Here is a 27,231-nt window from a genome sequence, read left to right on the forward strand (position 1 = left end):
TTTCACATCAAAGCTAGTTGGGAGCCCCAGGAGTTACGCCCTGTCCCCCCCCCCCCAAAAAAGTTCCCGTCCCCCGTCCCCCCTCCACCCCCCGCCCCTTGGGAACCTGGAGTGAGTAAGGAAAGGAAACCGACCCGGGGAAGAGGAGGAGCAGCTGCAACCGCACGACGGTGCCACTTCCCTCCGGTCCCGGAGGGGAGCCCCACGCCCTTACCTGGGGGGTGGGAGCCGCCGGGCACTTGTTCCAAAAGTTCTGGTTCACCTTCCGTCCGAGTTCAGAGCCCCGGCACGGCGGCCCCGCCGCAGGCGCCCAGCGCGAAGCCCGTCCCGTCCCGCTCCCGCCTTCCCCACCCTCTCGGCCCTACACCATGTCAGGAATCCGGGCAGGCACCGAGCTGCTGCGAGCTGACATCACCCCCGGCTCCAGGTACCTCCCCCTCCCACCTCCCACTCGCCTCTCTCCTCCCTCCCTGCGGGAATTAGCCAAAGAGCGTGCGTAAGGGGGCGGGGCCGGCCGCGCCCGCGCGCCCGCTGATTGGGCGCCGCGGCCGTCACTCAGAGGAGTCGCCTGCTCTATACATTCCTCGCGGAGCCAGCCTGGGGCTGGGAGTGGGTGGTGGTGGCGGTGGCGGTGGCGGTGGTGGTGGTGCTAGAGGAGGAGGAAAGAGGGAAAAAAAAAAAAAAAAAAAAATGCTGCCTTTCCTGCTATCTCTGAGGAAAGGGGGTAAATGGCACGGGGAAGCGCCTTTAAACTTCTCTGGGCGTGTTTTGCTACATCCTAGACCGGAAACGAAACTAACCCACCCGAGCCCCCCTTGGTAAGGGAGAAACAATCGCCTCCTCTGTGTCCCGGGCAAGTGCGAGTCCCGCGGCGCGTGGAGCAGAAAACGGCTAGCTCCGAGTCCGGCGAGTAAAGCAAGCCTGCTCACTCTGCTGCCCCCTTTTATTGTCTTGGGGCTGCTGCGTGTTCCCTTAGATGGGGAATTTAGAACTTCCAAAGCGCCGGAAAGGTCGGGGAGGGAATCCCAGAAACCGGTTGCGACCCCCGCCCCTCCCCCCAGCTCTGAATGGGGTAACTGGTGGCCTCATCAGCCATGTGCTGCTTTTGCATTTAGCGGTGAGAAATCACACCCCACGAGCTTCTGGACAAATAAAAATTGAGTCTCCGAAGAAAAATTATTATTTACCCTTTTTAAGTACCTGAAGGCTGTTGCTTTCATGCACCACTGAAGGGCGGGGAGGGGGGGGGGAGTCTCCCAATTGAGCTCAACCAGCCACATGAGAATAATTACTGTTGAATGGAGCCAATTGCAGCGGCTGAGCTATCAATTAAGAATTAACTAACATTTACCCTTGACGGATATCATGCTGTATAATCCCCTTGGCTAACCGAACAGAATGATTCTCAGGAGACTGTTCTTTCAATTTGCCTAATATCTGATCCAAGACAGAACTGAATGGTGAGCCGTGGCTCTATTTATAGGAGATCTAGATAGCGTATTATCCATTATCTTCTGGAAGGACAGTGAATTGAGTATTGGCTTTCTGTTGGTTTGTATTGTTTGTTTTACGGTTGATGACAACATCTACATTTCACCAGTCCGCCAAAGAATTGTAGATAGATGTGCAGAATCAAACGTTGTATCTCATTTAATCCTAACAGCCGATAAAGTGTCATTAGCCCCATTCTAACATAAGGAATCAAAGGCTCAGCCAGATAATGTAAGTAAATTAATCCAGAACATCCAGGACTGGGGTTGAAACCAAGATCCATTTGACCCCCCAACCACTTTTTCTCTTTATAGTGGCCATTGCCGACAATGGACACTCATTCAAACACTATAATGCTGAAAAAAATCCACAGACCCAGGCCTCTGATCTCATAGATCTACTTTCTATTATCACCATTATGCTGTTGTCAGACCTATGCTATTTCAAACTCCTAACTTCCCAACCTCCTTAGAAAGACTCCTAAGTCTTTCTATGCATCACCACCAGATGAGTTTTCTAAAACAGCTTGCTTTAGCCATCAACATCCTCCCCTCTAAATCAGCCCCCCCTCCCTTTCCCTGCAATTCTTAGCTAGCCATTTAAAACACTCCTGAACCTGGTCTCTATTTCTTTCCCACCTTATCTCCCACTTTGCTCCCAGGAGACCCTCTCTTATAGACAAACTGGTCTATTCAACATATCCCTGCTTGATTCTCACCTTCTGGCCTAGCTGGAATCCCCACTCTTCTGCGTGTTAAGTCTTGCCCCTCTCTCAAAGCCTAACTAAGTCCTAGTCCTCCGTGTGTGCGATAGTGGAAAGAAGAAGGGCTAGGGGCCGATTGCCCAGTTCTGGCACTTACTTGCTGTATAACTGGGCAAGTCACTAAAACTTGCCATCGGAAACCTCGATCACCTCCTTTATAAAATGGGGTTGATAGGGATCCCTGGGTGGCGCAGCGGTTTGGCGCCTGCCTTTGGCCCAGGGCGCGATCCTGGAGACCCGGGATCGAATCCCACGTCGGGCTCCCGGTGCATGGAGCCTGCTTCTCCCTCTGCCTGTGTCTCTGCCTCTCTCTCTCTCTCTCACTGTGTGCCTATCATAAATAAGTAAAAAATTTAAAAAAATAAAATAAAATAAAATGGGGTTGATAATACATCAAAGATTGTTGTAAGGGTTATTGAGATTGTACAGAGGTATAAACATATGATTAAATATGTCCGTTTTATATATTTTCTTACCTTCCCACAGGATTAAGCAAGTTCCATGCTTAATCCTCTTTGTATTCCTTATATTCTGATTCAAAGAAAAGACTCACTAAAAATATAGGCCTGGGATCCCTGGGTGGCACAGTGGTTTGGCGCCTGCCTTTGGCCCAGGGCGCAATCCTGGAGACCCGGGATCGAATCCCACGTCGGGCTCCCAGTGCATGGAGCCTGCTTCTCCCTCTGCCTCTCTCTCTCTCTCTCTCTCTGTGACTATCATAAAAAATAATAATAATAAAATAAAATAAATAAATAAATAAATAAATAAATAAAAATAAATAAATAAATAAAAATATAGGACTATAGAAGAATGGATCATCATATCACCTCTAATCACCTTCTATTCCTTAATGCACCCAGAACCCAAATAATCCCACAGCCAGAAACCATAACTCTCTCTCTCTCTCTCTCTCTCATACTTTGGCCAGAATCCTTCCCTTTTCCCACTCTCCCATCATTCATGCAACAACCCTTAACTTATTTTCTGCACAACCCACTTAACCTACCTCTCAGCCCCTCAGCCTTCCCCTCCCTTAGTTAGGAACACACTTATCAGTGGTGCCTGTTCCCTACTTTGCTCCCCAAATGCCTTCGAACAGTGGCAGGGTGGCTACCAATCATTTTTCCAGCTCTGGTCATAGGATGACTGCATCCAGGCTCACATTCTGCAATCCGCAGCAGATGGGGGAGGGAATGGCCCACCCCCACAGGGATGGCAGGATAGAATAACAGGAAGTTGCCTCCCATCCCCTCTGCAGCTGGAGTGATAACAGCTGCCATCAGAGTCCAGAAAACAAAAGAGGAAAGCTGAAAACAAGGCCAGGGCTGGAACAGTAGTATTGAAATCAAGGGTTCCAAAGTGGGTAAGAAAAGAACCAATGGGTGAGATTTCAGCCTCCTTCTCCCTGAACTCTCTTCTTCTCCTCCTTAACAAGAGTTAGAGCTCCTTTGTTCTACATTTAGCTTCATCATAATGTTTCATTTTTTTTTTAAAAGTATATGTGTGTGTGTGTGTGTATTATTGACCTTTAGGTATCTTGGAGAAGCCCCAAAGGATTAGAACAATGTAGCAGAAGTGAAATAGGATGCCTGATGAGGAGACATCCAGAGTTTACCCACTATCCTGGATTCCAGCTGGCTTAATGGAAAAAATCCATTTACAACTCCTGCAGTTTCAACATGAATTAGCTCTGTAGGTCTAGATATCTATTTTCTGCTTAGTGATTCCTATGGTTATTGCTTACCTTTAGTACCTATGAGTTGTGCCAGGTACTAGTACCGTGAGTATGAATGGGGAGAGGAACATTTTGAAAGCATGAGAAAGCCTGCAGGGAGTAACAAAAATAGAACTTAAAAAGGACCCCACTGGCCATTTGATGCAGCCACCTATGGGATGTAAGAACCCCTTCTACAGCATTCCTGACAAGTAGCCTTCTAAGCCCCAGCTTGGATTCCTTTTCTGCCACAAGGAGCACAGAAACTCAGATCTTTCTCCTAGCAAGCAGACTCTAGTTTTCTGACTTTATCATCCAAAGACCTTGGTCTTGTGTCCTCATTTAATCCTCATAACCATTCATTAGGGTGAGTGCTATTAGCCCCCTTTTAACATAAGGAATCAAAGGCTCAGCAATTTTATATAAGTAAATTGCTCCAGAATACACAGAACTGGGGGTTGAAACCAAGGTCTCTATCTTCAAGCCATTTTTTTCTTTATACATCTAAAGCATTGCTTGTCCACAATCTACTTTTTTTCAATTCTGCCCTCCCAAGTAACAGGGAGCAGGCTGTCTTTATTCCTGCATCCCCAAGCCTTTGCAGGCACGAGGACACACACACTGATTTGTTTAGATGCAGATTCCAAAAGAGGTCCACCTGACTCACCAAGGTCACATCGTGTGCCTGTCTGGTCTTCACAGGCTTCCGGCTACCTCTCTCTGAAGCACAGTCCTGATCATTCTCGACTCCTTTCAAAACACTTGAACAGGGGATCCCTGGGTGGCTCAGCGTTTGGTGCCTGCCTTTGGCCCAGGGCACAATCCTGGAGTCCTGGGATCGAGTCCCGCATTGGGCTCCCGGCACGAAGCCTGCTTCTCCCTCCTCCTATGTCTCTGCCTCTCTCTCTCTCTCTCTCTCTATCATAAATAAATAAATCTTAAAAAAAAAAAAAAAAAAAAAACTCTTGAACATGTTCCTTCACCAGGGAACAAAGCCCACACTCTCTTTGGGCATTCAAATGCCCTTACATCCTGGCCTCCAACTTACCTTTCTACACTTACTGATCCACTTTCTACCAGTCTATCCACTTACTGATACACTTCTTCATACTCCCATGCTGTGCAAACTGGATGACTTTGCACCCATAGTCCTTAATAATGTTTCTTCCTCAATTAAAGATGATCTTTGCTCATTTCTACTAAAATCTACCTCCCAGGGTAGTTGTGAGGTTTTGAGGAGACATCATGTGCACGATGACAGAGCACATTGCCTGACACATAATAAGACATCCCTAAATAGGGGATCCCTGGGTGGCTCAGTGGTTTAGTGCCTGCCTTTGGCCCAGGGTGTGATCCTGGAGTCCCCAGATTGAGTCCCACATCAGGCTCCCTGCATGGAGCCAGCTTCTCCCCCTGCCTGTATCTCTGCCTCTCTCTCTGTCTCTCGTGAATAAATAAAAAATCTTTAAAAAAAAAAAAAGACATCAGTAAATATATTTTCCTTTTTTTTTATGCAATAAAACAATTGTACTATTATTTTTACACAGGGCTTATGTCCCTCACTGGCTAAATTCCTAATAAGGGTAGGATGCCAATTTGTTTTATCTTTATGTTCTTTAGGGAATCTAAAGCCCTCCTTTGGTGCACCTGGCTGGTTCAGTCAGTTAAGCATCTGCCTTCGGCTCAGTTCATGATCTCAGGGTCCTGGGATACAGCCTCACATCAGGCTCCCTGCTCAGTGGGAAGCCTGCTTCTCCCTCTCCCTCTGCCTGCCACTCTACCTACTTGTGCTCTCTCTTTCTGTCAAATAAATAAATAGTAACTTTAAAAAAATAAAATAAAAAATAAAGCCCTGCTTATCCGAGACGTTCAATAGAAATTCATTGAATGCAGGAAGGAAGGAAGGAAGGAAGGAAGGAAGGAAGGGAGGGAGGGAGGGAGGGAGGGAGGGAGGGAGGGAGGGAGGGAGGGAGGAAGGAAGGGAGGGAGGGAGGGAGGAAGGAAGGAATGATGTCTTTTGCTTCAAACTTCTAACTGCCAGGAGCTACCTCCTTAGAAGTTCAGGAAGAACTGGACCAGAGTTGTCTTAAAGGATCTCATTACCTCGGACTCTTCCTACCCCAGTCACACTGTTAAACACAGTAGAGTCAGTTGGACACATGGTATAAATCATGAACCCAAATTCAAATGAAACAAGCTTAGCTTTAGAATTCTTTCTAGAAGCAATTATGGCTTATGCCATCTGATTCTAAGCATGGCACCGATGATAACCCAGACATTATTTTAATATCCTTTAGCTGGATACTAAGGCACAGCTCAGCTATCATTACTGACACCACATATGAACTCAATGCTCCTCCCTATTCCCTTTCTGCCTATGGAGACAGGTTAGAAATAGGACCAGCATCTCACTTCAAGCAGGGTCTTATTTTAATCACCCTCCCCTCACAACCCAGATTGTGCTGGTTATTCTTCGGTTACCTGCCAGACAAATCCAAAAACCCAGTTACATTCAATTACCCATTTTGTTATTCTATTTATAAATGGAAAACAATTTTAATTAAAAATAGAGGCTATTGCATTTCATGGTCTTTTATTAATGTTCAATTAATGGCTAAACTAAACAAATTAAATTCCCTTAAACAGTTAACCCCATTTATAAACATAGTTAATTGAATTCCCTAAAAAGCATCTCTGGTTTCTATATTCTGAGAGAGGCCGACAACATGGCAAGTCAGTCCGTTCAGTACACAGCAGCAATTCTTCTTTTCTATTCCCTGCAGATGATCCACAGAGCAGTCTTCATAAGCAGGCTCAGGTCTTTCCTTGGGTGACAAGTCACTGCCATTCCTTCCAACCAAATGCACTGTGCACAAGCCTTTTTAGAGTTCCTGGGAACATGCACAATCAACAGCAGAGAATTATCCATAACCAGTTAACTCCCACCTTGCCACAATATTTAGTAAGGCTCAGTTTTCAAATAGTATATCATGGCTCACTACTAATCAAAATTTACCCAGTTTGACATTGTAGTACACCCCATTCTCTGGACAAGTGCCACATATGATTCTCAGGCCTCAGACTAATCCATTAATTCCTACCCCACTCACCTTTTCACCTGGACAATCATTAATTTACTGTTGCTTTATTCAGTCTCTCCTAATCCCTAACTAGAATTCTTCCACTTAACTAGAATTTACATTTTAAGTGGCATGTTAGATTTCAATCCAGAAACTTCTAAGGGGATTAAGAAGAAGGAGTTTTAGTTAGAACAGATGTAAAATGAGGATTGGACAACTGACTTAAATAAATGCTTTTATTAAAGGAACTTTTGTAGCAAGTTGAAAAAAGTTGCTGATTAACAAATCTTTAGGCTAGAGCATCTTATCTCCCAAATTCTATAAAAATGAAGTTCTTTCCTGCTTTCCCTAGCTCCTCCAGATTCTATCTCCAGAAAGGCCTTTTCACTGAAGGATGCTGACTGTGTGTAACATGTGAATTGCCAGTAATTAGTACTGTGGTTTGTTAAACTAGCCAGGGTATTAAGGGAGCAAGGAGAAAGTGTCTCAACCATCACTTTAGTATGTCTGTCTTTAAGTGCTTTAAACCTTGTTTCTCTTAATTTCTCCTGATATAGTTTCGATTTGGCCCTATATTGCCTGAATTCTGAATTAATCATAGTGTAATAGCCTTAGAACTACTTTCTATTCTGCAAGATGCTGTTTCTGAAAAAAATAATCACCCATTCCTGCATAAAAGGAAGTGTAAGAAATAGCACCTCTTCTTTGGTAAAATTAAATAAAGAACCGAGTTCTAAGATGTAGGATCACTTGACATTTTTGACACTTGACATAAGATGTAGGATCACTTCATCACCTATAAATGGGATGACAATAATGCTAAAGAAAGCACTGGAATGGAGCCATGAAACCCTGGGTGCTGCCACCCCCACACTTCTTCTGACAAGAGTCCAAGATAGTTCTTTACACACAGAATTCTCAGTGAACATCCTAAGACCCTTGAATGGTACTAATTGGACCATGGGTTCCCACCTGAATCAAAGACAATCAGGTAGAAACTTGCCAACAGCCTGGAGCAAGCAAGCATGGGAACTCATCAGTAGATTTCCCTACAAACTAGTCACTAAGTGGCCCCCTCAGGTTCTGTCTCAAGATATTAAATGTGAGACACATTTAAAAAAACAGAATAGGATAAAGCAGAAAGAAGCAGAGAGGGACATAGAATGAAGGCAGTAAGCAGAAGCATGAATAAGTAGAAGCATGAAGTGTAGAAAGTAAGATCAGAAGAAAGTCAGTAACTCAAAACATAAAGCAAAAATGGGTAAATCCTGAAAGTCACACATAGAAAAGGTAGGAATCAGAACCATGAGATGAAAAAAAAAGAACCTTGAGACCATAGACATCATAAGAGTAGTGGAAAATACCTACAGAAGTAATAGAAAATACAACAATAATAAAAATGATACTAGAAAACACCAATATCTATGTGTCTGGTACTATTTAAATGCTTTAACTTCAACCTTGTGAAGTGTGTTTCCATTTCACAGATGAGGAAACTGCCACAAAAAAGCTTAAGTAACTTGCCCAAAGTCACATGCTAGCATGATTCAACACAGTTCAGCACTAGAGTTCCTGCTTAGAGAAAAGCTGAATTAACAAGAATAATAGACACATAGTGTTACTGTTGAATATTTAACCATGCTCCAGATCTTATGAGGCTTGATGGTTCAGTGGTTTCCTGCATTTCCTTCATTCTCCAGATAGTCTCACACTAAATCTCCATCACCTGAGGTAACCTGAGTACTTGAAATAATCTAATACTGGGACTTCAAATGAGATAATAAATGTGGGTACATTTTGCCTTCCCTGAAATAAATGGAGCAAGGTATAGTGTTTTTGTTTTGAAGATTCTGTTAATTTATTTAAGAGCAAGCAGGAGAGATCACAGAGGCAGAGGGAGAAGCAGACTCCCTACTGAGTAGGGAGCCTGATGCGGGGCTAGATCCCAGGACCCTGAGATCATGAGCTGAACCAAAGGCAGACACATTGAACCAACTGAGCCACCTAGGCTCCCCTGAAGTGTTTTTATTCTGAAAAAAGGTGAAAGTTCTGAAGATATGATCTCGTGATCAAGATTGAATTTGTCTCTTCATCACATTGCTTTGTGACATACCTTTGCATCAGGCTCAGTCTGTCTTGGTGGTATAGTTTTCCACGCACTGTGGGAATTTTAGAATGTGTTAGTTTTCAACATGTAATTATCATTACATGTTAATTAAGTATAATTATATTAATTACATGACCCTGTTCTACCTCATTCCTTTTCTAAGCAACTAGAACGAAGAGGCTATGATTACCGGGGCAATGAACAAAGCCCAGAAGAAAAGCAGCTTGAATATTGTTTTATCTTTCTACTACCTCTCACAACAGCAACCAGATCACTTAGGGTATGGAGGGAGTCTAGATTTATTCTAATAATAATAAAAAAAAAATCAGGGCATATGTTACAACCATCTTTTTGTTTCGCTCAAAAACTAAAAACTTTTCTCAATCAACCCCATTTTACTTTTATTTTATTTTTTTTTCCATTTTGCTTTTATTGAGTACATTTGTGAGTGACCACAGATATGAAGACAGGTGATGCTTTCTTGTAGAGCTTATTTGCAAGGTTCTGAGCTTTGCTTTCAAAAAGGCAATGAGTAGATGTGAATCAGTGCTCCCATCAGCATGTTAGGAAGGGAAAGAACTGGAACCTAGATTCAACCCTGCCTTAGCAGGGATTGAGTTGCAAGGAATTGAAATTTGCTGAAATTCCAGCAGAAGATTTAGAACCTTCTGTGTTGCACTAAAAATTATTTCCATATGGTATAATTGTTTGAAAAGTTGTTAGTGCTGGGCATTTTATTCCAATTTGTTCAATGTACTGGCTTCTAAATGCTCTTAAATATACATGTAAAAGAAAATAATCACCCCCTTCCAAAATGCCACTCAAAATCCTCTGACTTTACCTCCTAATGAGGATTAGTCTCCTAAGGATCAGCTTTATTTGTCCTGTCCTATTTTAGATATCAGGGTTGTGTTTAGTTGCCTTCTAAAGCTTTATTTATTTATAGAATAAAAGAATCATATGTGTGGAAATAATAACACTTTTGTCAGAAAGTCAGGCAGCAAGTTGGAAGCTCCAGGGTCCCAGTGCCTCTTCCAGTGGAGCATACTTGCTACAGAGCAGGAGAGGGAGAGAGAGGAGAAAGAAATTGTATGCCCTGCAGCAGGGACCCTAAGACTATAAATAATCAAATTATGAAACAGTCTGCATTGTTCACCCCAGCAGAATCTCTCAGCTCTGAGATGTTCCTGCCCACTCCCCATATACACTCTCCCCTCCCACTGACTGTCTTACTGACCATATACAGAGGAAAAAAAAAAAAAAACACCAAACTATTGTTTCTTGTGATCCTATGACTTATAACCTCTGTAAGACATTTAATGATAAACTTTATTTATTTTTTAAAGATTTTATTTATTTATTCATGAGAGATACAGAGAGAGAAAGGGAGAGAGAGAAGCAGGCTCCATGCAGGGAGCCTGATGTGGAACTCGATCCCAGGACTTCAGGATTACACTGTGGGCCAAAGGCAGGCGCTAAACCGCTGAGCCACCCAGGGATCCCCTAATGATAAACTTTAAACACCTATCTTGGTAACCCTTTCATGTTTTCTGAGAACTGAGTTCTAGAACTTGATTTAATCTTCTCAACAAACCTAAAGCTAGGCGCAGTTATTATCACAACTTACCAGATAAGGAAACTGAAGTCTAAAAGCAGAACTGGCTTCGTGGGTGGGAGATGTGTGGAGTCACACAGGGTCCATGCTTAGAGGGGCTCCATACTTGGTTTAATCCTCTACTGTCACTATCTTGGACTTTTTAATTCCTTAAGGGGCCCCACATTTTTATTTTGTACTATGTACAAATTACATAGCTTATTCTTTCTAGAAGGAGTACATTTCACAAAGTTCTCCTGTTAGTTTTCTAGGGTTGCCATAATGAAGTACCACGGACTGGTGCCTTATGCAACAGAAATTTATTTTCTCACAATTATGCAGGCTGGAAGTCCTATCAAAGTGTCAGCAGAATTGTTTTTTTCTGAAGCCTCTTGCCTTGGCTTGTAGATGGCTGCCCTCTTTCTTTGGCTTCACATGGTCTTCAGGATTAGGGTTTTATCCTAATGACTTCATTTTAATTTAATTACCTCTTTAAAGGCCCTATCTCCAAATACAGTCACATTGTGAGGTAGTAGGCATTAGGTCTTCGACATACAGAGACAACTCAGCCCATAGCAGTTCCATAACAACCAGTAAGTGGAAGAGCCTCTAAGATTTGTTCCGTTCATTGCTCTCTATTTGTCTTCACAAATATCCATGTAAGTTGTAAGAGTGTCTCTTCTTGTCATCAGTAGGAGAAGCAGAGGTCAATACTTGTTATCGTGAAACAAAATGGCAATACAGGAAATGTATTATGACAGGACTGGGTTGAAACCTCAGCTCTCCTGGTGCTGAATCTACTGCTGGCCCAGTACTGCCTTTTACAACCTACACACACAGACACTGCTGCCAGGATAGATGGTCCCTCTCTACAATTATAGGTTCTGGACTGTCTGCCTTTGGTAGATTTCAAAATAGCACAGTTGACTGTTTCTAGCCAGGAAAAAGAAAATCATTACTCTTCTTCTTACAAGTTACACAAAGGCACCTCTGTGGAATACATCCAACATACCATTGTGTAACTGTTTTATCTCATTCTTTTGCTGGCTCCAAGCTGTGAGCATGAGCAGTGAGAGTTTGTGGAGATAACTGGGGAGTAAGGTTACCCATTTAAATGATAAAACAGGAAACTCATTTCCAGTTTGGACATGGATAGTGTTTTAATGTGAGCAGATCTGGAGTCCGGACTAAAGACTTGGCAGTATTATAATATGGAATGGCAAGGGGGTGGGCAAGGGGGGCACTAGATTTCTACTTTTACTTTATTATTTTTCTAAGATTTTATTTATTCATGAGAGACACAGAGAGAGAGGCGGAGACATAGGCAGAGGGAGAAGCAGGCTTCCTGTGGGGAGCCCAATGTGGGACTCCGTCCCAGGACCTTGAGATCATGACCTAAGCCAAAGGCAGACCCTCAACCACAGAGCCACCCAGGCACCCCAGATCTCTTCTTTTAAAAGGATGAGTTCTTGGTGACAGCAGGGCAGGGAAAACATTTGTTGTGCTTTGGCTTACAGGTATAGTGGAGTGGGAAGGGTAGCAGATCAGGGACAGGACTCTGGTCCTAGCCCTGGCTGTGATACTAAGGTTGAGCAGGTTACTTCACCTCTCTGGACTTCAACCTTCTTTTCTGCAACATGATGCTTTAAAGTCCCATTCCTATCTCTCAAATTCAGTATTGTTGATGGGGTGTAGCAAGTTTTCCCTTGCAAAAACAAGAGAGCATGGAATACAGTTTTTCACTTAAATTCAGTTCCCAGTTACTGTAATATGAACTTTTATAATATATTAGTTTTTTAAAAGTTATTTTCTTTTATGATTAGAAAAATCATTCATCAGTGGAGAAACTAGACAATACTATAACCAGGTGATTAAAATTAACATTACTAATGAGGGGAAGATGGACTTTATATGTCTCCAGATATGATACCCTGAGGAGAGAAACACATCACCACTTAGGTGATATTCTGAGACAAAATGCATAATCTGAATCCAATCATGAGGAAACATCAAAGAAACCCAAATTGAGGACATTTTGTAAAATGATTGGCATACTCTTACAAAATGTCAGTGGTGGGCAGCCCCCGTGGCTCAGCAGTTTAGCGCCACCTTCAGCCCAGGGCCTGATCCTGGAGACCTGGGATCGAGTCCCACCTCAGGCTCCCTGCATGGAGCTTGCTTCTCCCTCTGCCTGTGTCTCTGCCTCCCTCTCTTCATCTCTCATGAATAAATAAATAAAATCTTAAAAAAAAAAAGTCAGTGGCAAGAAGAGAAAGAAAGGTTGAGGAAGCCATCCAGATAAAGCAGATTAAAAAGACAAGTGACCCACACACATATGTTAATTAATTTATGACAAAAGAGCCAAGAATATATAATGGAGAAAGGTCAGTCTCTTCAATAAATGGTGTTGGGAAAACTGAATAGCCACATGCAAAGGAATGAAACTGGACCTCTATCTCACAGCACATACAAAAAAAAAAAATTCAAAATGGTTTAAAGACTTGAATGTAAGACTCAAAACCATCAAACTCCTAGACAAAAAGCATTATCCTCCTTGACATTGGTCTTGGCAATGATTTTTGGAATTTGACACCAAAAATTGGCAACAAAAGCAAAAATAAGAAAGTGAGACTACATTAAATTAAGAAGCTTCTGCAGGGCAGCCCCGGGTGGCTCAGCGGTTTAGCACCGCCTTCAGCCGAGGTTGTGATCCTGGAGACCCTGGATCTAGTCCCAGGTTGGGCTCTGTACATGGAGCCTGCTTCTCCCTCTGCCTGTGTCTCTGCCTGTCTCTCACTGTCTCTCATGAAGGAAAAAAAGTTTATTATTATTATTATTTTTTAAAAAGTTTAAAAAAAATAAAAAGTTTCTGCATAGCAAAGGGGACCATCAACAAAATGAAAAAAACAACCTACTGAATAGATAATATTTGGAAATCATTTATCTGGTAAGGGGTGAATATCCAAAATATATATTTTGGAAACTTCATACAACTCAATAACAAAAACCCAATCTGATTTAAAAATGGGCAGAAGATCTGAATACTTATTTTTCCAAAGATACAGACTGCCAACGGGTACATAAAAAGATGCCCAACATCACTAAATATCAGAGAAATGCAAATCAAAACCACAATGAGTTATCACCTCACACGTGTTAGAAACACTATTATCAAAAATACAAGAGATAACAAGTGCTGGTAAGGATGTGGAGGAAAGGAACCCTCATGCGCCATTGATGGGAATGTGAATTAAAGCAGAAAACAGTATGGAGGATCCTCAAAAAAATAAACAAAGAACTTCCATATGATTCAGCAATTCCACTTCTGGATATTTATCCAAAGAAAGTAAAAACATTACTTCATAAAGATATATGCACCCCCATGCTCACTGCAACATTATTTACAACAGCCAAGATATGGAAACAACCTAAGTGTCTACCTATTGATGAATGGATTAAAAAAATGTTATATATAATGGAATATATATACACAGTGGAATATTATTCAAACATTAAAAAGTGAAATCTTGGCATTGTGGTATCATAGATGAAACTGGAGGACGTTATGCTAAGTGAAATACATCAGACAAAGACACATACCTTATCATCTCATTTATATGTGGAATCATAAAAAACAAAAACACAGAAAAGTCCTACCAAACTCAAAGAAACAGGCTGGTCATTGCCATAGGCTGGGGGTGGGGGTGGGCAAAATGGATAAAAGGAATCAAAGGCTACAAACTTCCAGGGGTGCCTGGGTGACTCAGTTGGTTAAGCATTCAACTCTTTATTTCGGCTCAGGTTATGATCTCAGGGTCGTGGGACTGAGCCCTATATGGGGCTTCCTGCTCAGTGGAGAGTCTGCTTGAGATTTTTCTTTCTCCCTCTCTCTCTCTACCCCTCCCTCCACCATGTGTGCTCTCTCCAAAATAAATAAATAATTAAAAAAAATAAAAGGTACAAAATTCCAGTTATTAAATAAAGAAGTCATGGAAATATAATGGATATGTGACTATAGTTGATAGAATGTATTGCATATCTGAAAGTTAAAAGAATGAACCTTAAAGTTCCCATCACTAGAAAAAAATTCTGTAGCTATGTAAGGTGACAGATGTTAACTAGGCTTCTTGTGATGACCATTTCGCAATATATATAAATATCAAATCATTATGTTGTACACCTGAAACTAATAATGTTGTATGTCAATGATATTTTAGTTTTTTTTTTTTTTTAAGATTTATTTATTTATTCATTTGGAGAGAGAGAGAGACTGGCAGAGACACAGGCAGAGGGAGAAGCAGGCTCCACGCAGGAAGCCCAATGTGGGACTGGATCCGGGGTCTCCAGGATCACGCCCTGGGCGCAGGCGGCGCTAAACCGCTGCACCACCAGGGCTGCCCTATATTTTAGTTTTTTAAAGATCTTATTTATTTGAGAGAGACAGAGCATGAGCAGGGAGGAGGGACAGAGGGAGAGGAAGAAGCAGACTCCCCACTGAGCAGGGAGCCCAAAGCTGGGCTCAATCCCAGGACCCTGAGATCACAACCTGAGCCAAAGACAAATGCTTAACCGACTGAGCCACCCAAGATCCTTCTTATACTTAAGAAGTAAGTTTTTTTTTTTATTTTTAAAAAAGGATTAATACATGATCCTGGACTAGATCCTGTATCGAAAAAAATTTCTATAAGGGACAGTATTGGGACAATTGACAGGATTAAAACATGGGTAGTCGATCAAAGAGATACATCAATGTTAAATTTCTTTTTTTTTTTAAAGATTTATTTATTTATTTATGATAGACAGAGAGAGAGAGAGGCAGAGACACAGGAGGAGAGAGAAGCAGGCTCCATGCCCAGGACTCGATCCCGGGACTCCAGGATTGCGCCCTGGGCGGAAGGCAGGTGCCAAACCGCTGAGCCACCCAGGGATCCCCCCAATGTTAAATTTCTTAAGTTTTATAACTGTAGTACTGGCCTGTGAAAGAATATTCTTGTTCTTAGGATATACACATTCGAATATTATGAAGTAGAGGGAATGATATTCACAGACTTTCAAATGGTTCCCCCAAAATAGAGAAATTAATGAAACAAATGTGACAAAATATTAAATATCCATGAATCTGGCAAAGGATATATGGGAGTACCTCATTCCATTCTCGCAAATATTCTATTAGTTTGAAATTATTTTAAAATAAAAAGTGTTTAAAAGAAAAGTAGTACTGGTACATAACATAAAATTTTCTGAAGAAAATCACCTGCAACCCCCACCCAGAGATAACTGTTAACCTTTTGTATATACCTTATTTCTCTCATGGAAAAGAATTATTTTCATGACATCCAGACAGGAAAAGTGTTCATGGTGCTTAAGTTCACAAGTATAGGGGAATAGGAAGGGTAGCAGATCAGGGTCAGTAATTGGTTTGGGGGGGCCTGTTACCTATTGTGGCCAGTGGCTCTCAGGAAGTTTGCTAGGAACTTCTAGGAAAGATTTTTACCTGTTCTTTTTTGTTGTTGCATGTTGTAATGCACAAAGACGTTTGGTGCAAGCAGTCACCTTGGGACCATGAAAGGAAAGCCAAGAGAATAGAAAATAAGGAAAATAAGGTGATTCCAGCACTAGCATCATTAAGCTGCTTAATTAGCCAACCCTGGAACCACCCTCGCTGCAGACATTTTGTCACATGATGTTATAAACGTCCTTATTTTTTAAGTCAATATTGTTTAGGTATTCTGTTACAAACAAAAGTATCCCAATTGTGAAACCTCTATTTTTAAACAAGATAATGCAGCAATTTGTTCTTATCAGTCACATGTGGCAAAAGTTCTTCCAAAGGAAAAAGGTCATGGGACCAAATCTGGGTTTTGAGCATGTGGTGAGGTCACTAGCCAGAAGCTAAAGGGAACACACGTTTCTAGATTGGGACAGGCAGTATGGGCTTCACACCCAGAAGGGGAGGGCCAACCTTACTCTCTGGTGCACCTCTGAGTCTAGAATAAGGAATGGGATTTAAACTTGCTTTGGTTTCCAGAGGGGAATTCAATTTGGGGAATAGACAAAGTAGAGTAAGCAGGAAAAGTTGTAGCTCAACATCTGTGCCTCACATATAGGCTGGGTGAAAAGCAGGCCATTGGCCATTCCAAGCCAATGTTAATAACTTTTGCATCAGTGTGACTTCTGGGAGTAGTGATCAGTGGTAGAGATGATGTCAGAGTAGGGCAATGTGGCAGGTGGTGTCTGAAAGTTACAGCACTGGTGGAGGCTGCACTTGACAAATGTTAGTTCATTGATTCATCAATAAACATTTACCCAACACTCGCTATGTTCTAAGTAATGTTCCAGATGCTGAAAATACGTGGCTTCACATGGCTTCACATATTCTTGCTCTTGTAGAATTTACAATCCAGTTTTGGGAGGCTGTGTGGCACATGAAAGGCTACAGTTATTGCACCCAGACAGATCTAGATTCAAATCCTGATCTACTATTTACAGTGGGACCATGGACAAGTGACTTATCCTCTCTGCAATTCAGTTACCTCATATAAGAATGGGGATAAAGCAGCACATGGGTGGCTTAGTTGGTTTGGCGTCCTACTCTTGACTTTGACTCAGGTCATGGTCTCAGGGTTGTGGGGCGTTGTGACATTGAGCCCTGAGTTGGGCTGCATGCTCAATGGAAATCTGCTTCTCTCTCTCTCTCTTTCTCTCCTGCCTCCCCACCATGTGTGCTCTTTCTAAAATAAAGAAATCTTAAAAAAAAAAAAAAAATGGGAATAACAATTACTGGCTTATTAATTAACTGTGAAGATTAAATAATAAAATGTATATGAAGTGTTCAACATAGTACATGAGACATAGTAATTATTTGGTAAACAGGATTGTTTTTTTATTATTGTGTATGTGGTTATTGTTATATTATCAGTTAATAGCATCATTGTTACTGTTACCATTTACATTTGTGTTCTTTTTTTTTTTTTAAGATTTTATTTATTCATTCATGAGAGACACAGAGAGAGAGGCAGACACATAGGCAGAGGGAGAAGCAGGTTCCCAGTGGGGAGCTCAGATGCTCAACCACTGAGCCACCCAGGCGTCCCTACATTTATGTTCTTCTTGTGCTAGAGGATAGAATTTTGCTGAAGATAAAGCTGAGTATAGCCTTATCTTTAAAGCCACCAAAGGAGATTAGGTTGATGTGTTCATAGTCTTGCAGTCAAAAGGCACTCATTACCCTCTTTTCCTCAAAATCTTTCATGTAAGTACCAGAAAGCTTGAGTGTGAGAAGCTGTGAAGGTCTTAGGAGCCCCAGGAGGATTCTTTCCTCAAATCAGCCAGATTCTTACTTGGAGAGATCACCTCAATCTGAGAGGTAACAATGCACTTTTCCAAATGTAAGGAAAATACCATTCACTTTTGGCAGGAATTTTTGTCATTAAAGATTCCAAAAGTCAGAGGCTTTTCAGTCACTTGATCTGCTATGAAAGATATCTCTATTTCTTCCTAAGACTTCACTGACCATATTTTGAGGAAGAAAATAAGAAAATGAGAAACAAATTATTCCTACATTCCCCCATAAGAACATTAACATGTGGTATTATTTTGAAAAGGCCTGGATCTCATCAAGTACAAGTACAGGAGGACATTTGGCCATGTATGAGGCTGCTTATTAGTCAAGTGCTCCTCATTTGGTAAACTCAAATGTCACAATAGACACTACTGCTTGTTCTTTTTCAGAAAAGGAAGATAACCACACAAGCAATTCAGGCGCTTGATAAAGGGCTAAAAGAACTCCCTTAATTCAAACATGCACAGGTTCATCCTCTACCGAGGCCATATATCACTCAAATGCATTTATTTATGTATGTGATGATACACTTATTAAAATCTTTGTTACCATTTAATTCCAAGATGGCAATTACCCATAAATTAAAATCTGTCTGGATCCACTTACTAAAGAAAATAAAACTCACACTCATCATATATATAATTTAAAAAAATCAAACTGGACTTGGAAAGTAATTGTCTCTATCTCTACCTTCTCAATTCCCCTTCTTGGATCTAAATCCAAGAGCCTGGAACAATAAGAAGACATATACAGTAGACTGTAGATTAGGTTGTTAGTGGTTCATTGATGCCGTTTGAGTATCTAGGCTCCTTTTATCTCTTGTGGTATCCATCAGCTTTGCCCTAAGGGTTATAAGGCCCAACTAGATTGTACATTCCTTTCATGATTGCAAGATAACCTAAGGAATTTCAAACATCAAATGTGCACACAGTGACATCCAAAAGTAAAAGAAGATATTTTTCTTCCTACTATCTCTTTTTAAAGTAGAGGAAACTTGGGACAACAGGGTGTCCAACTCAGGGGTTCGGTGACTGCCTTAGGCTCAGGGAATGATCCTGGAGGGAGTCCCACATCGGGGTTCTTGCATGGAGCCTGCTCTCCCTCTGCCTGTGTCTCTGCCTCTCTCTCTCTCTCTCTCTCTCTCATGAATAAATAATAAAATCTAAAAAAAAAAAAAACTGTAGAGAAAACTTGCTCACAAACCTCCCCTCCCTTCTGATACTCCCACCCACCCTGCCCCCTTGCTGGCAGATATACCCTTAAGTCTCATTCGTCAGAATTGAATCACATGTTCTAAACCAATTATTAACAAGGGAATCAGGGCTCTGCTTAGGGCAATTAGGATCTGATCCAGAGTCATAGAGGGCAGAAGTATGCCTCTCAACAGTAAGAAGAGGAAATGAGGCTTGGCAGCTGGATAGGCATTGCTACATTATTCTGAACTTTGCCTTGTTAGGCTATATCACTTGGAGATTATATCAGTAAAATCAGTCATTTTGAAATTGAGGAGAAAGAGAGAAAAAGCCATCATCTCCAGTAGTCAAACAAAAATGATGTGTCACTTGGTCAGTAAACTATTCTATGACATAGAATATTAATGAGTCTCCTCAAATACACCTAGAAAAAAAGAGATTCAAAAACCAAAATTTTAAAAAAATTTAAAAATTAAGTTATGCCAAAATTGAAGCTAATCTCCTAGGTGACTTACAGGCCCCCTCTGACAAAGGGGCTGTCCTCTCTCACACCCATTCATCCTCACACATATCACCCCTCATTGCAAACTAAACCTCCCTTGGAAATCTCTACCTTTCCCCAGTTCTGCTGGGCCACATCTACTTTTTAATTTTTATTTTTTAAATTTATTCATGAGAGACACAGAGAGAAAGGCAGAGACACAGGCGGAGGGAGAAGCAGGCTCCTTGTGGGGAGCCTGATGTGGGATTCAATCCCAGGACTCCGGGATCACAACCTAAGCAGACGTTCAACCACTGAGCCACCCAGGTGCCCCAGATCCAAAGTTCTTAATTAGGTGATCTCACATGTTTATAAATATGTTCATGGTAATACTACTACTACTACTACTACTACTAATACCCTATAACCTATTAAGCGTTGTCCTTTAATCCAATTATCTCATGAGGCAGGTATTATTTTCCACTATTTATACATGTGTAAACAAAGATGGGATTAATAACTGCCAGCTTCCCTAAATTTTGTTCCCACTTCCAACTTAGAACCAACCAGTAAAGGCCAAATATGCACCCCTAACCATTATGTAGGATGCCCCCCTTCTAGTTAGTCTGCCTACATCTCCCTCATGCTAGGAGCCTCCAATCAGGGCATACCTGAAGCCTTCCTCTTTTTCACTGTAATGCTTTCCCACTCTGCCTTTCTGAAGTCTCTGTTAAGACACAATTGGGGATGCCTGGGTAGCTTAGTCAGTTAAGCATCTGCCTTTGGCTCAGGTCATGATCCCAGGGTCCTGGGATTGAGCCCCACATGGGGGGGGAGGGGTCCCTGCTCAGCAGGGAGCCTGCTTCTCCCTCTGCCTGCCACTCTCTCTGCTTGTGCTCTGTCTTTTGCTTTTTCTCTCTGTCAAATAAATAAATAAAATCTTAGAAAAAAAAAAAAGACACAGTGATGGTGGCTGACATCCTTACTATAACAAGTTTGAAATAACTGGTCTTTGCATGTTTTCATTTGGTTAATCATCATTTACTACAGATGTCTTAGGTCAAGTTCCCCAGGAAATGGACTTTGAAATTCAGACTCAAGTGTAGGTTTATTGGGAAATAGTCTCTAGATCATCCCCTGTGAAGGGAATGATGGAGACAGGATGGGGTAGACTGAGAAGCTGAACTGTGACACAGTTGCACTAGGGCTTTAACTAACCTCATGGGGAGCTCCGGGTTGGGATGGCCCTTCACAAACGTACCCTGGCCTGGATCAGTTGTTGGATACAGGATTCCCTTGAGAAAGAGAGGAATCTTAGGCAAAGGAGATCTCTTTGACGAAGGCATGTCCAAGGGGAAATCCTAGCTCAGCAGTCAACACTCTGGGCATCCAGGGAACAAGTGCTTGGATGACCTTCAGGGCAGAGAAAGGGTGGAGATTAGAGGACCCTACCAAACACACAGTTGGCAGCAGATCTAACTAATGACTAATGAGTCTAATCACTCTAACATAAACATTGAATCCAAGTTTAAAGCTCCCTTCACTACAGTATAGCTAGCTGTCTTCACTCAAAAAAACATGACAATGGAGATTTTGTGATCATTTATTTTCTGTCCTCCTAATCCAAAACCAAGACCATATTTGTAAAATGATTCTGACATTTTTAGTAAGTGATTGTGTGCATAGTGGTTGACTCAGTTGAATATGGTATTTGAAAGATCTGAAATAAAACTCAACCAAATTATTCCCATTTTAAGGCTATACATCCCCTAGTGGAAATTATTTTATCTTAGTTTAGATATTAATAAAGTATATCTTAGAAGTTAATAAATTAGTAATTTATTCCTTAAAAAAATCTAGTTCCCCATCTTATTTTCATCACTAGTATATGATTATTGCAGGACTTTTGGCTTTACTTGAGCTAATTAAACTCAATATTTCTTTTTTCTTTTTGGTTTTACAAATAAAGCATTTGATACTGTATCCAGCAATGGGAATTTTCCTGAAGATTATCAGAAACATATACTATGTCCTGTCTACCAATTGGTCTGAATAGTCCCTTTAATATTTCTAAATAAGTCTGAGACTTAAAAAAAAATCCGTTAGCATTTTCTCTCACTATCACATGACATTTTGAATATATTATTCATCGTTTCTAAAGCTTTTAGCTTCCCCCCCCCCTTTTTTTTTAAAGATTTTTATTTATTTATTCATGAGAGACAGAGAGAGAGAGAGAGAGAGAGGCAGAGACACAGTCAGAGGGAGAAGTAGGCTCCATGCAGGGAGCCCGACGTGGGACTCGATCCCAGGTCTCCAGGATCAGGCCGTGGGACTCGATCCTGGGTCTCCAGGATTAGGCCCTGGGCTGAAGGCGGCGCCAAACTGCTGAGCCACCGGCGCTGCCCAGCTTTTTCCCTTTTCTGTTTGTCTGGAAATTCCCTCATCCATACCTACTTCCTTCTTCCTCCCCGCAAAAGGAGCCACCTCTTGATTAACTTTGTATGGGATCTCAGCCAAGTTGTAATCCTAGGTAGCTTTTGCCCATAGTGTAGCATGCATTTGAGTCCTAAGACTTAATAGGGGAATCTATTAAAACAGAAGATATTAGAGATTCATCCTAGATCTAAAGATTTGGAATTTCTGGAGGTGATGTTGTTCTATGTGGAAATTATTGAGCAAATATTAAATGCAGTACTGGATGAGGTAATAGGGAGATCACAAAGATAAAAACATATAATTTACTTCTCTAAGTACTTATTGACTATCTACTATTGTTCTAAACTACCAAAACATGGTCCCCACATTTGGATTTATATTGTTCAGCTGGGGAGTTTTTTAAGATTTATTTTAGAGAGAAAGAGAGCATGTGCATGTGCACATGTGAGTGGGGGGAGGGGCAGAGAGAGGGGGAGAGAGAATCTCAAGCTGACTCCTTGTTGAGCATGGAGCCTAAGGGGAAGCTCCGTCCCACAGCCCTGAGATCATGACCTGAGCTGAAATAAAGAATTGAAGTCTTAACAGACTGCACTACCAGGTGCCTCCAGCTGTGGAGACTTTTAAAAATAAAGTTCCTGGACCTCACATTAGCTCTACTGAATCTAAATATCTGGAGGTGAGATGGAAAATCTTTAGTGTATAGGGCTTCCCAAGTGATTTGGGACCAGTTATTTGGGAGTATTATTCCAGAGACCACAAAAATGAGTGAGGCAGAGTTTTTTTGAAAGGAATGTATAAACTGGTATGTTGAGCAATATTCTCTAGCAAGTTTCCTAACTCTGCCTTATATTCACAGCTTCTAAAATTTACTCAGCTGTTTTTCTCTGAAATGTCTTTTCCTAATGTCTGAAAATCTTGTCCTTCCTTCAAGATCCATTCAAATGTGAGAAGATTTGGGACTACATTCCCTGTCACCACCTTCTGACCCCACATCCATTACACAAGCCAATGTTGTAGAATCCACCCTTACAATATCCACTTCACCCCTCATCTCCCACTATTTAGCTCACCTGAACCACCAAATGCTTTTAACTCATCCCTCACACTCCATCTGCCCTCCTGACTCCAATGTATTCTTTACAGTTCTATTAATCTTGCACAGTTCAATTTTAACTACTTTTTCCTATTGCAAATAAACTTTACTATTTCCCCATTACCTATAAAATTAGGAATAAAAATGCCCCAAACTTCTAGCATTCCAAACTTCTGTATCAATTAGACTTCCTTTGGTTCTAAGTCATAGAACCAACTCTAATTTAAGGAGAAAAAGATATAGGCTAGTTCCCAAAATTGAAGTTTCAATCATTTCCCTTCTTTGTAGGATTCTTCCCAAAATTCTCATTCTTAGAGAATCTAATTCAATATATTCTCAACTGTTGTTAACAGAAAGAAGACACTGACTGAAAGACCACTTACAATTGCACTCACTGGTAAAGGTAGTTCTTTGAAAGCAAAACTAGGGTTAGTTTTACCAAAAGGGAAAGGGAATGTTAGGAGAAAAACCAAGATATGTCCACTACTCCCCAAATATGGGAAGTATAACTCATCATGATGGAGAGGAGTTCTGTGCTTTCCTTTTTGAGGAAAGTTGGGGAAGAGGGGATGGGCCAAGGAAGCTAATACTTGGTAATCTCAATATTCTCAGGATCGGAGGAGAATAGGCTAGTGCTTTGAGGTAAATGTTTAAACAATATGAGAATGATTCAAGAAGTAATTGTGAGTCATAAAAGGAAAGATAGTTTATCTAACTATTTTCGTTTTTTCTGTGAACAAGTAATTTCTATACAACTACAATGTTTTTTTGCCAAACCCTCAATAGTATTTTTTGAAAAATATTTTAACCCCCATAATACAAGAACAGCCAGAATTTTATTAAGGAGAAAGTCAGTAGAGCAGCAGTAACTTCTATATCTTTAGGAGGGTAACAAGTCTTCCACCTCCAAGTTCAAGAAAGGCTCAATGATCTCCCGTAGTTCCCACATTCTGCGGCGACCGAGCATTGCAGGGAGTAAGCTTTCAAAGATAAATGTAGCATCGAAAAATAGTATGTAACATGAAAGTCCAGTGAAGGTGAGGACATAAAATATGATGAAAATCCTCAGTGCACGCTTCCTACAAGGAAAGAAAACGTCTGTGTTAAGAACATTCTGAAGGAAACAGCACTGATGAAACTCCTGGCTCCTCCACCGGTAGTTCTAGAACTTCAAGAAAATAACTGAGTTTCTCTTGACTTCAGTTGACATCTGCAAAAGAAGGAGCTTGGAGTAGTTGAACACTTACTTCCATCCTAGGGCTGGCATTAGAATTCTAAAGTTCTGTAGCCGTAAGATAATGAAACCCTGGAAATTATGAGCCTCCTTTGAAATGCTCTTCTCACACTCTAGCTGATTATTGACATCTTTACCTAACTTGTGACTCACATGACACCGATTTGGAGGGAAATAAAGGAAAAGGCAGTTAGATTTTCCTGAGGATATACAATGCAATGTGAAAAATGGAGTCTCGCTCTATCACTAGTTTTGTCCTAGCACCAGACTTAATCCTCTTAAAGTTAAACTTTCTCAAATCTTTAGAGACTCCATCTTCTAGGCTATATCTATGATGTATTTTATTTATTTGCTTTTAAATCCGTGCACTATTATTTTCTAATTACAAATGCAGTGCATGATTAGGGTAGAAGATCTGCTCTCTCTCTCTCTCTCTCTGGGACTATCATAAATAAATAAAAATTAAAAAAAAAAAAAAAAAAGGGATCCCTGGGTGGCGCAGCGGTTTGGCGCCTGCCTTTGGCCCAGGGCGCGATCCTGGAGACCGGGGATCGAATCCCACATCGGGCTCCCGGTGCATGGAGCCTGCTTCTCTGCCTGTGTCTCTGCCTCTCTCTCTCTCTCTCTCTCTCTCTCTCTGGGACTATCATAAATAAATAAAAATTAAAAAAAAAAAAGATCTGGAAGATCCAGAAAAACACAGAGAAGGAAAGAAATGTCACAGATAATCCAGTTACTGGGAGATAATTACCATCAATAATATATTTCAGAAGAGAAAATTTAGAGCGCACTTAAAGTTAGCCATGGATTATTTTGTGATCCAACTCAGTGGAATCTGTAAACCTGAGCCAAGTTGCATGGCATTATTGCCACTGGCTGTCTCTCAGTAGTTACACAAGTAATTGCTTGTATTTCACATTTTTTTAAATGAAAGATTTATTTATTTCAGAGAGAGAGAGAGAAAGAATGAGCATGAGGGGCACAAGGAGAGGGAGAGACAATCTCAGGCAGATTCTGCACTGAGTATGGACTTTCGGGCAGGACTTAATACCATGATCCCAAGATCATAACATGAGCTGAAACCAAGAGTTGGTCACTTAACCTACTGTGACCCAGGCACCCCATCACATTTTATTAGAAAGCAGAGAAATGAAAAAGTTATAATCTCATCACTCTGATATCATCAGCTCAGTTGTTTCTTTTTTCTTTTCTTCTTTCCTGTCATTTGTTCATTCTTTCTTTTTTCCTATTTTTGTGCTAATTTTTTTGTTTTCTTTTTCTTTTGGTTTGTTGTGTATTATTCCAGTTTTTTTTTTCCTTTAGTGAATACTCTAGGTATGGTTGGGTTCAGATTTATGTATTTATTTCTTTTCATTTATTAACTTTCAGATTTATTTTTTGACACTGCTGAATTGTTTGATATTTATTTACAAGTCAACATAAATTATTTTTCAGCTTTTCTATTATTAAACAGATAAAAGAACATGTGTAACATTTATTTTTTAAAGTACATTTTTCTTTGGGAAACATCATGGGTACTAATTCAAAATAATTTCTTTCATATTGCCTGTGTGAAACCAAATATTAGTATCATTAAATATTTTATTCATTTTCAATTTACATTCTTTAAAGAATAAAGACATTCTTTGACTTTTTTAATACTGTTTATTTATATATTTCTTTTTCAAGACTTGCCATGCATAAGACCTTCAATCTTTTCCAAAATGTTTACACTGTTTGTGAAAGGTCTCTAAGGGAACTGAGGAATTGGGGACTATACCAGGAAGAGGTACTCTCTGAGCCCAAAACAACAAAACTGATACATAATGATTGACTAAGTCTGCAAAATCAACCTCCTCAAAAAGATAATGTATAAATATGCTTCAGCAGAACCAATATGTTTCCAATTCTTACACAAGAAATTGGTCAAAACCTTATGCAGTCTTAACTAGAATATAATGATATGATGAAATCAACTGGATTATAATCTGTATATAAACTGGATTATAATCAACTGGATTATAATCTGCCCATTTTACACAATCAAGTGATTATCAAAAGGTATTTACTTCTTTGGTTTTTGAGATATAATTTGCATGCCATAACATTTACCCTTTAAAGTGAATAATTCAGCAGCTTTTAGTTTATTCATGGGGTTCCACAACCATTACCATTATCTAATTCCAGGAAATTGTCATCACCCCAAAAAGAATACCTGTAAAACCCCAAAAAATTACCTGTAAAGAATAGGCTGTGGATTCTATGTCAGGATTATGTGCAATGTAGAGTGCACACACGAGAGGTAGAATTGGATTGGTAGTGGGAGGGGGGTGGGTAAAGAATCAGAAAAGTTTTCTTAGAGGAGGGTACTATTCCAGATATATATGATGGTGTGGCATCTTCAGAAAGGCATCCAAAGAGTCAGAATTTGCTCGTATGTATTTCTTTAATGCCATTCAAGGGAGAGGCATCCTGTCCAGTGAACAAAGGTTTTCAAATCTGCTTAGCAGGTAGGTTCCTTTGGTGGAGGTGGCTGCATCATAGCTTGCAGACACCATCCTTTAAGATTTATGTATACATATTTATCTAAAGCAATAATAAAGAAATATATATATATCTGAAAATAATGTGAAAAGCACTATGACTCCAATAAATGAATGGACTTTTAAAAAACAAGAATAGATAATTTATAAAGGAAGATAA

The 27,231-nt window shown here is 40.6% G+C and overlaps 2 protein-coding genes and 1 long non-coding RNA gene across 15 annotated transcripts in view; 1 reads left to right on the forward strand and 2 right to left on the reverse strand.

Annotated features, from left to right (window-relative positions):
• Positions 1–356, reverse strand: part of PPFIBP1 (PPFIA binding protein 1) — a 167,103-nt gene extending 166,747 nt beyond the window's left edge. For 4 of the 6 annotated variants that reach the window (XM_049102580.1, XM_049102569.1, XM_025455458.3 and 1 more), the window contains exon 1: positions 215–354. The gene's annotated coding sequence lies outside the window, so the exon portion shown is untranslated. Of the gene's footprint in view, positions 1–214 lie in introns of all 6 variants that reach the window. The other 2 variants (XM_049102570.1, XM_049102572.1) reach the window with 2 other exon arrangements.
• The window catches only part of LOC125753819 (uncharacterized), a 49,466-nt gene continuing 22,523 nt past the window's right edge, over positions 289–27,231 (forward strand). Inside the window, exon 1 of the long non-coding RNA XR_007406422.1 lies at positions 289–427. This is a non-coding gene — a long non-coding RNA (uncharacterized LOC125753819). The remainder of the gene's footprint in view (positions 428–27,231) is intronic.
• Positions 6,642–27,231, reverse strand: part of SMCO2 (single-pass membrane protein with coiled-coil domains 2) — a 44,338-nt gene continuing 23,748 nt past the window's right edge. For 6 of the 8 annotated variants that reach the window (XM_025455472.2, XM_025455470.3, XM_025455466.3 and 3 more), the window contains one exon: positions 24,112–24,373. In XM_025455472.2, the coding sequence (XP_025311257.1) occupies positions 24,175–24,373 (199 nt within the window). In that variant the 3' untranslated portion in view covers positions 24,112–24,174. Of the gene's footprint in view, positions 6,860–21,123; positions 21,179–24,111; positions 24,374–27,231 lie in introns of those variants that run through there. The other 2 variants (XM_025455468.3, XM_025455471.3) reach the window with 2 other exon arrangements.

The sequence above is a fragment of the Canis lupus genome, chromosome 27, assembly GCF_003254725.2.
Source record: "Canis lupus dingo isolate Sandy chromosome 27, ASM325472v2, whole genome shotgun sequence".
Taxonomy (NCBI): Eukaryota; Metazoa; Chordata; class Mammalia; order Carnivora; family Canidae; genus Canis; species Canis lupus.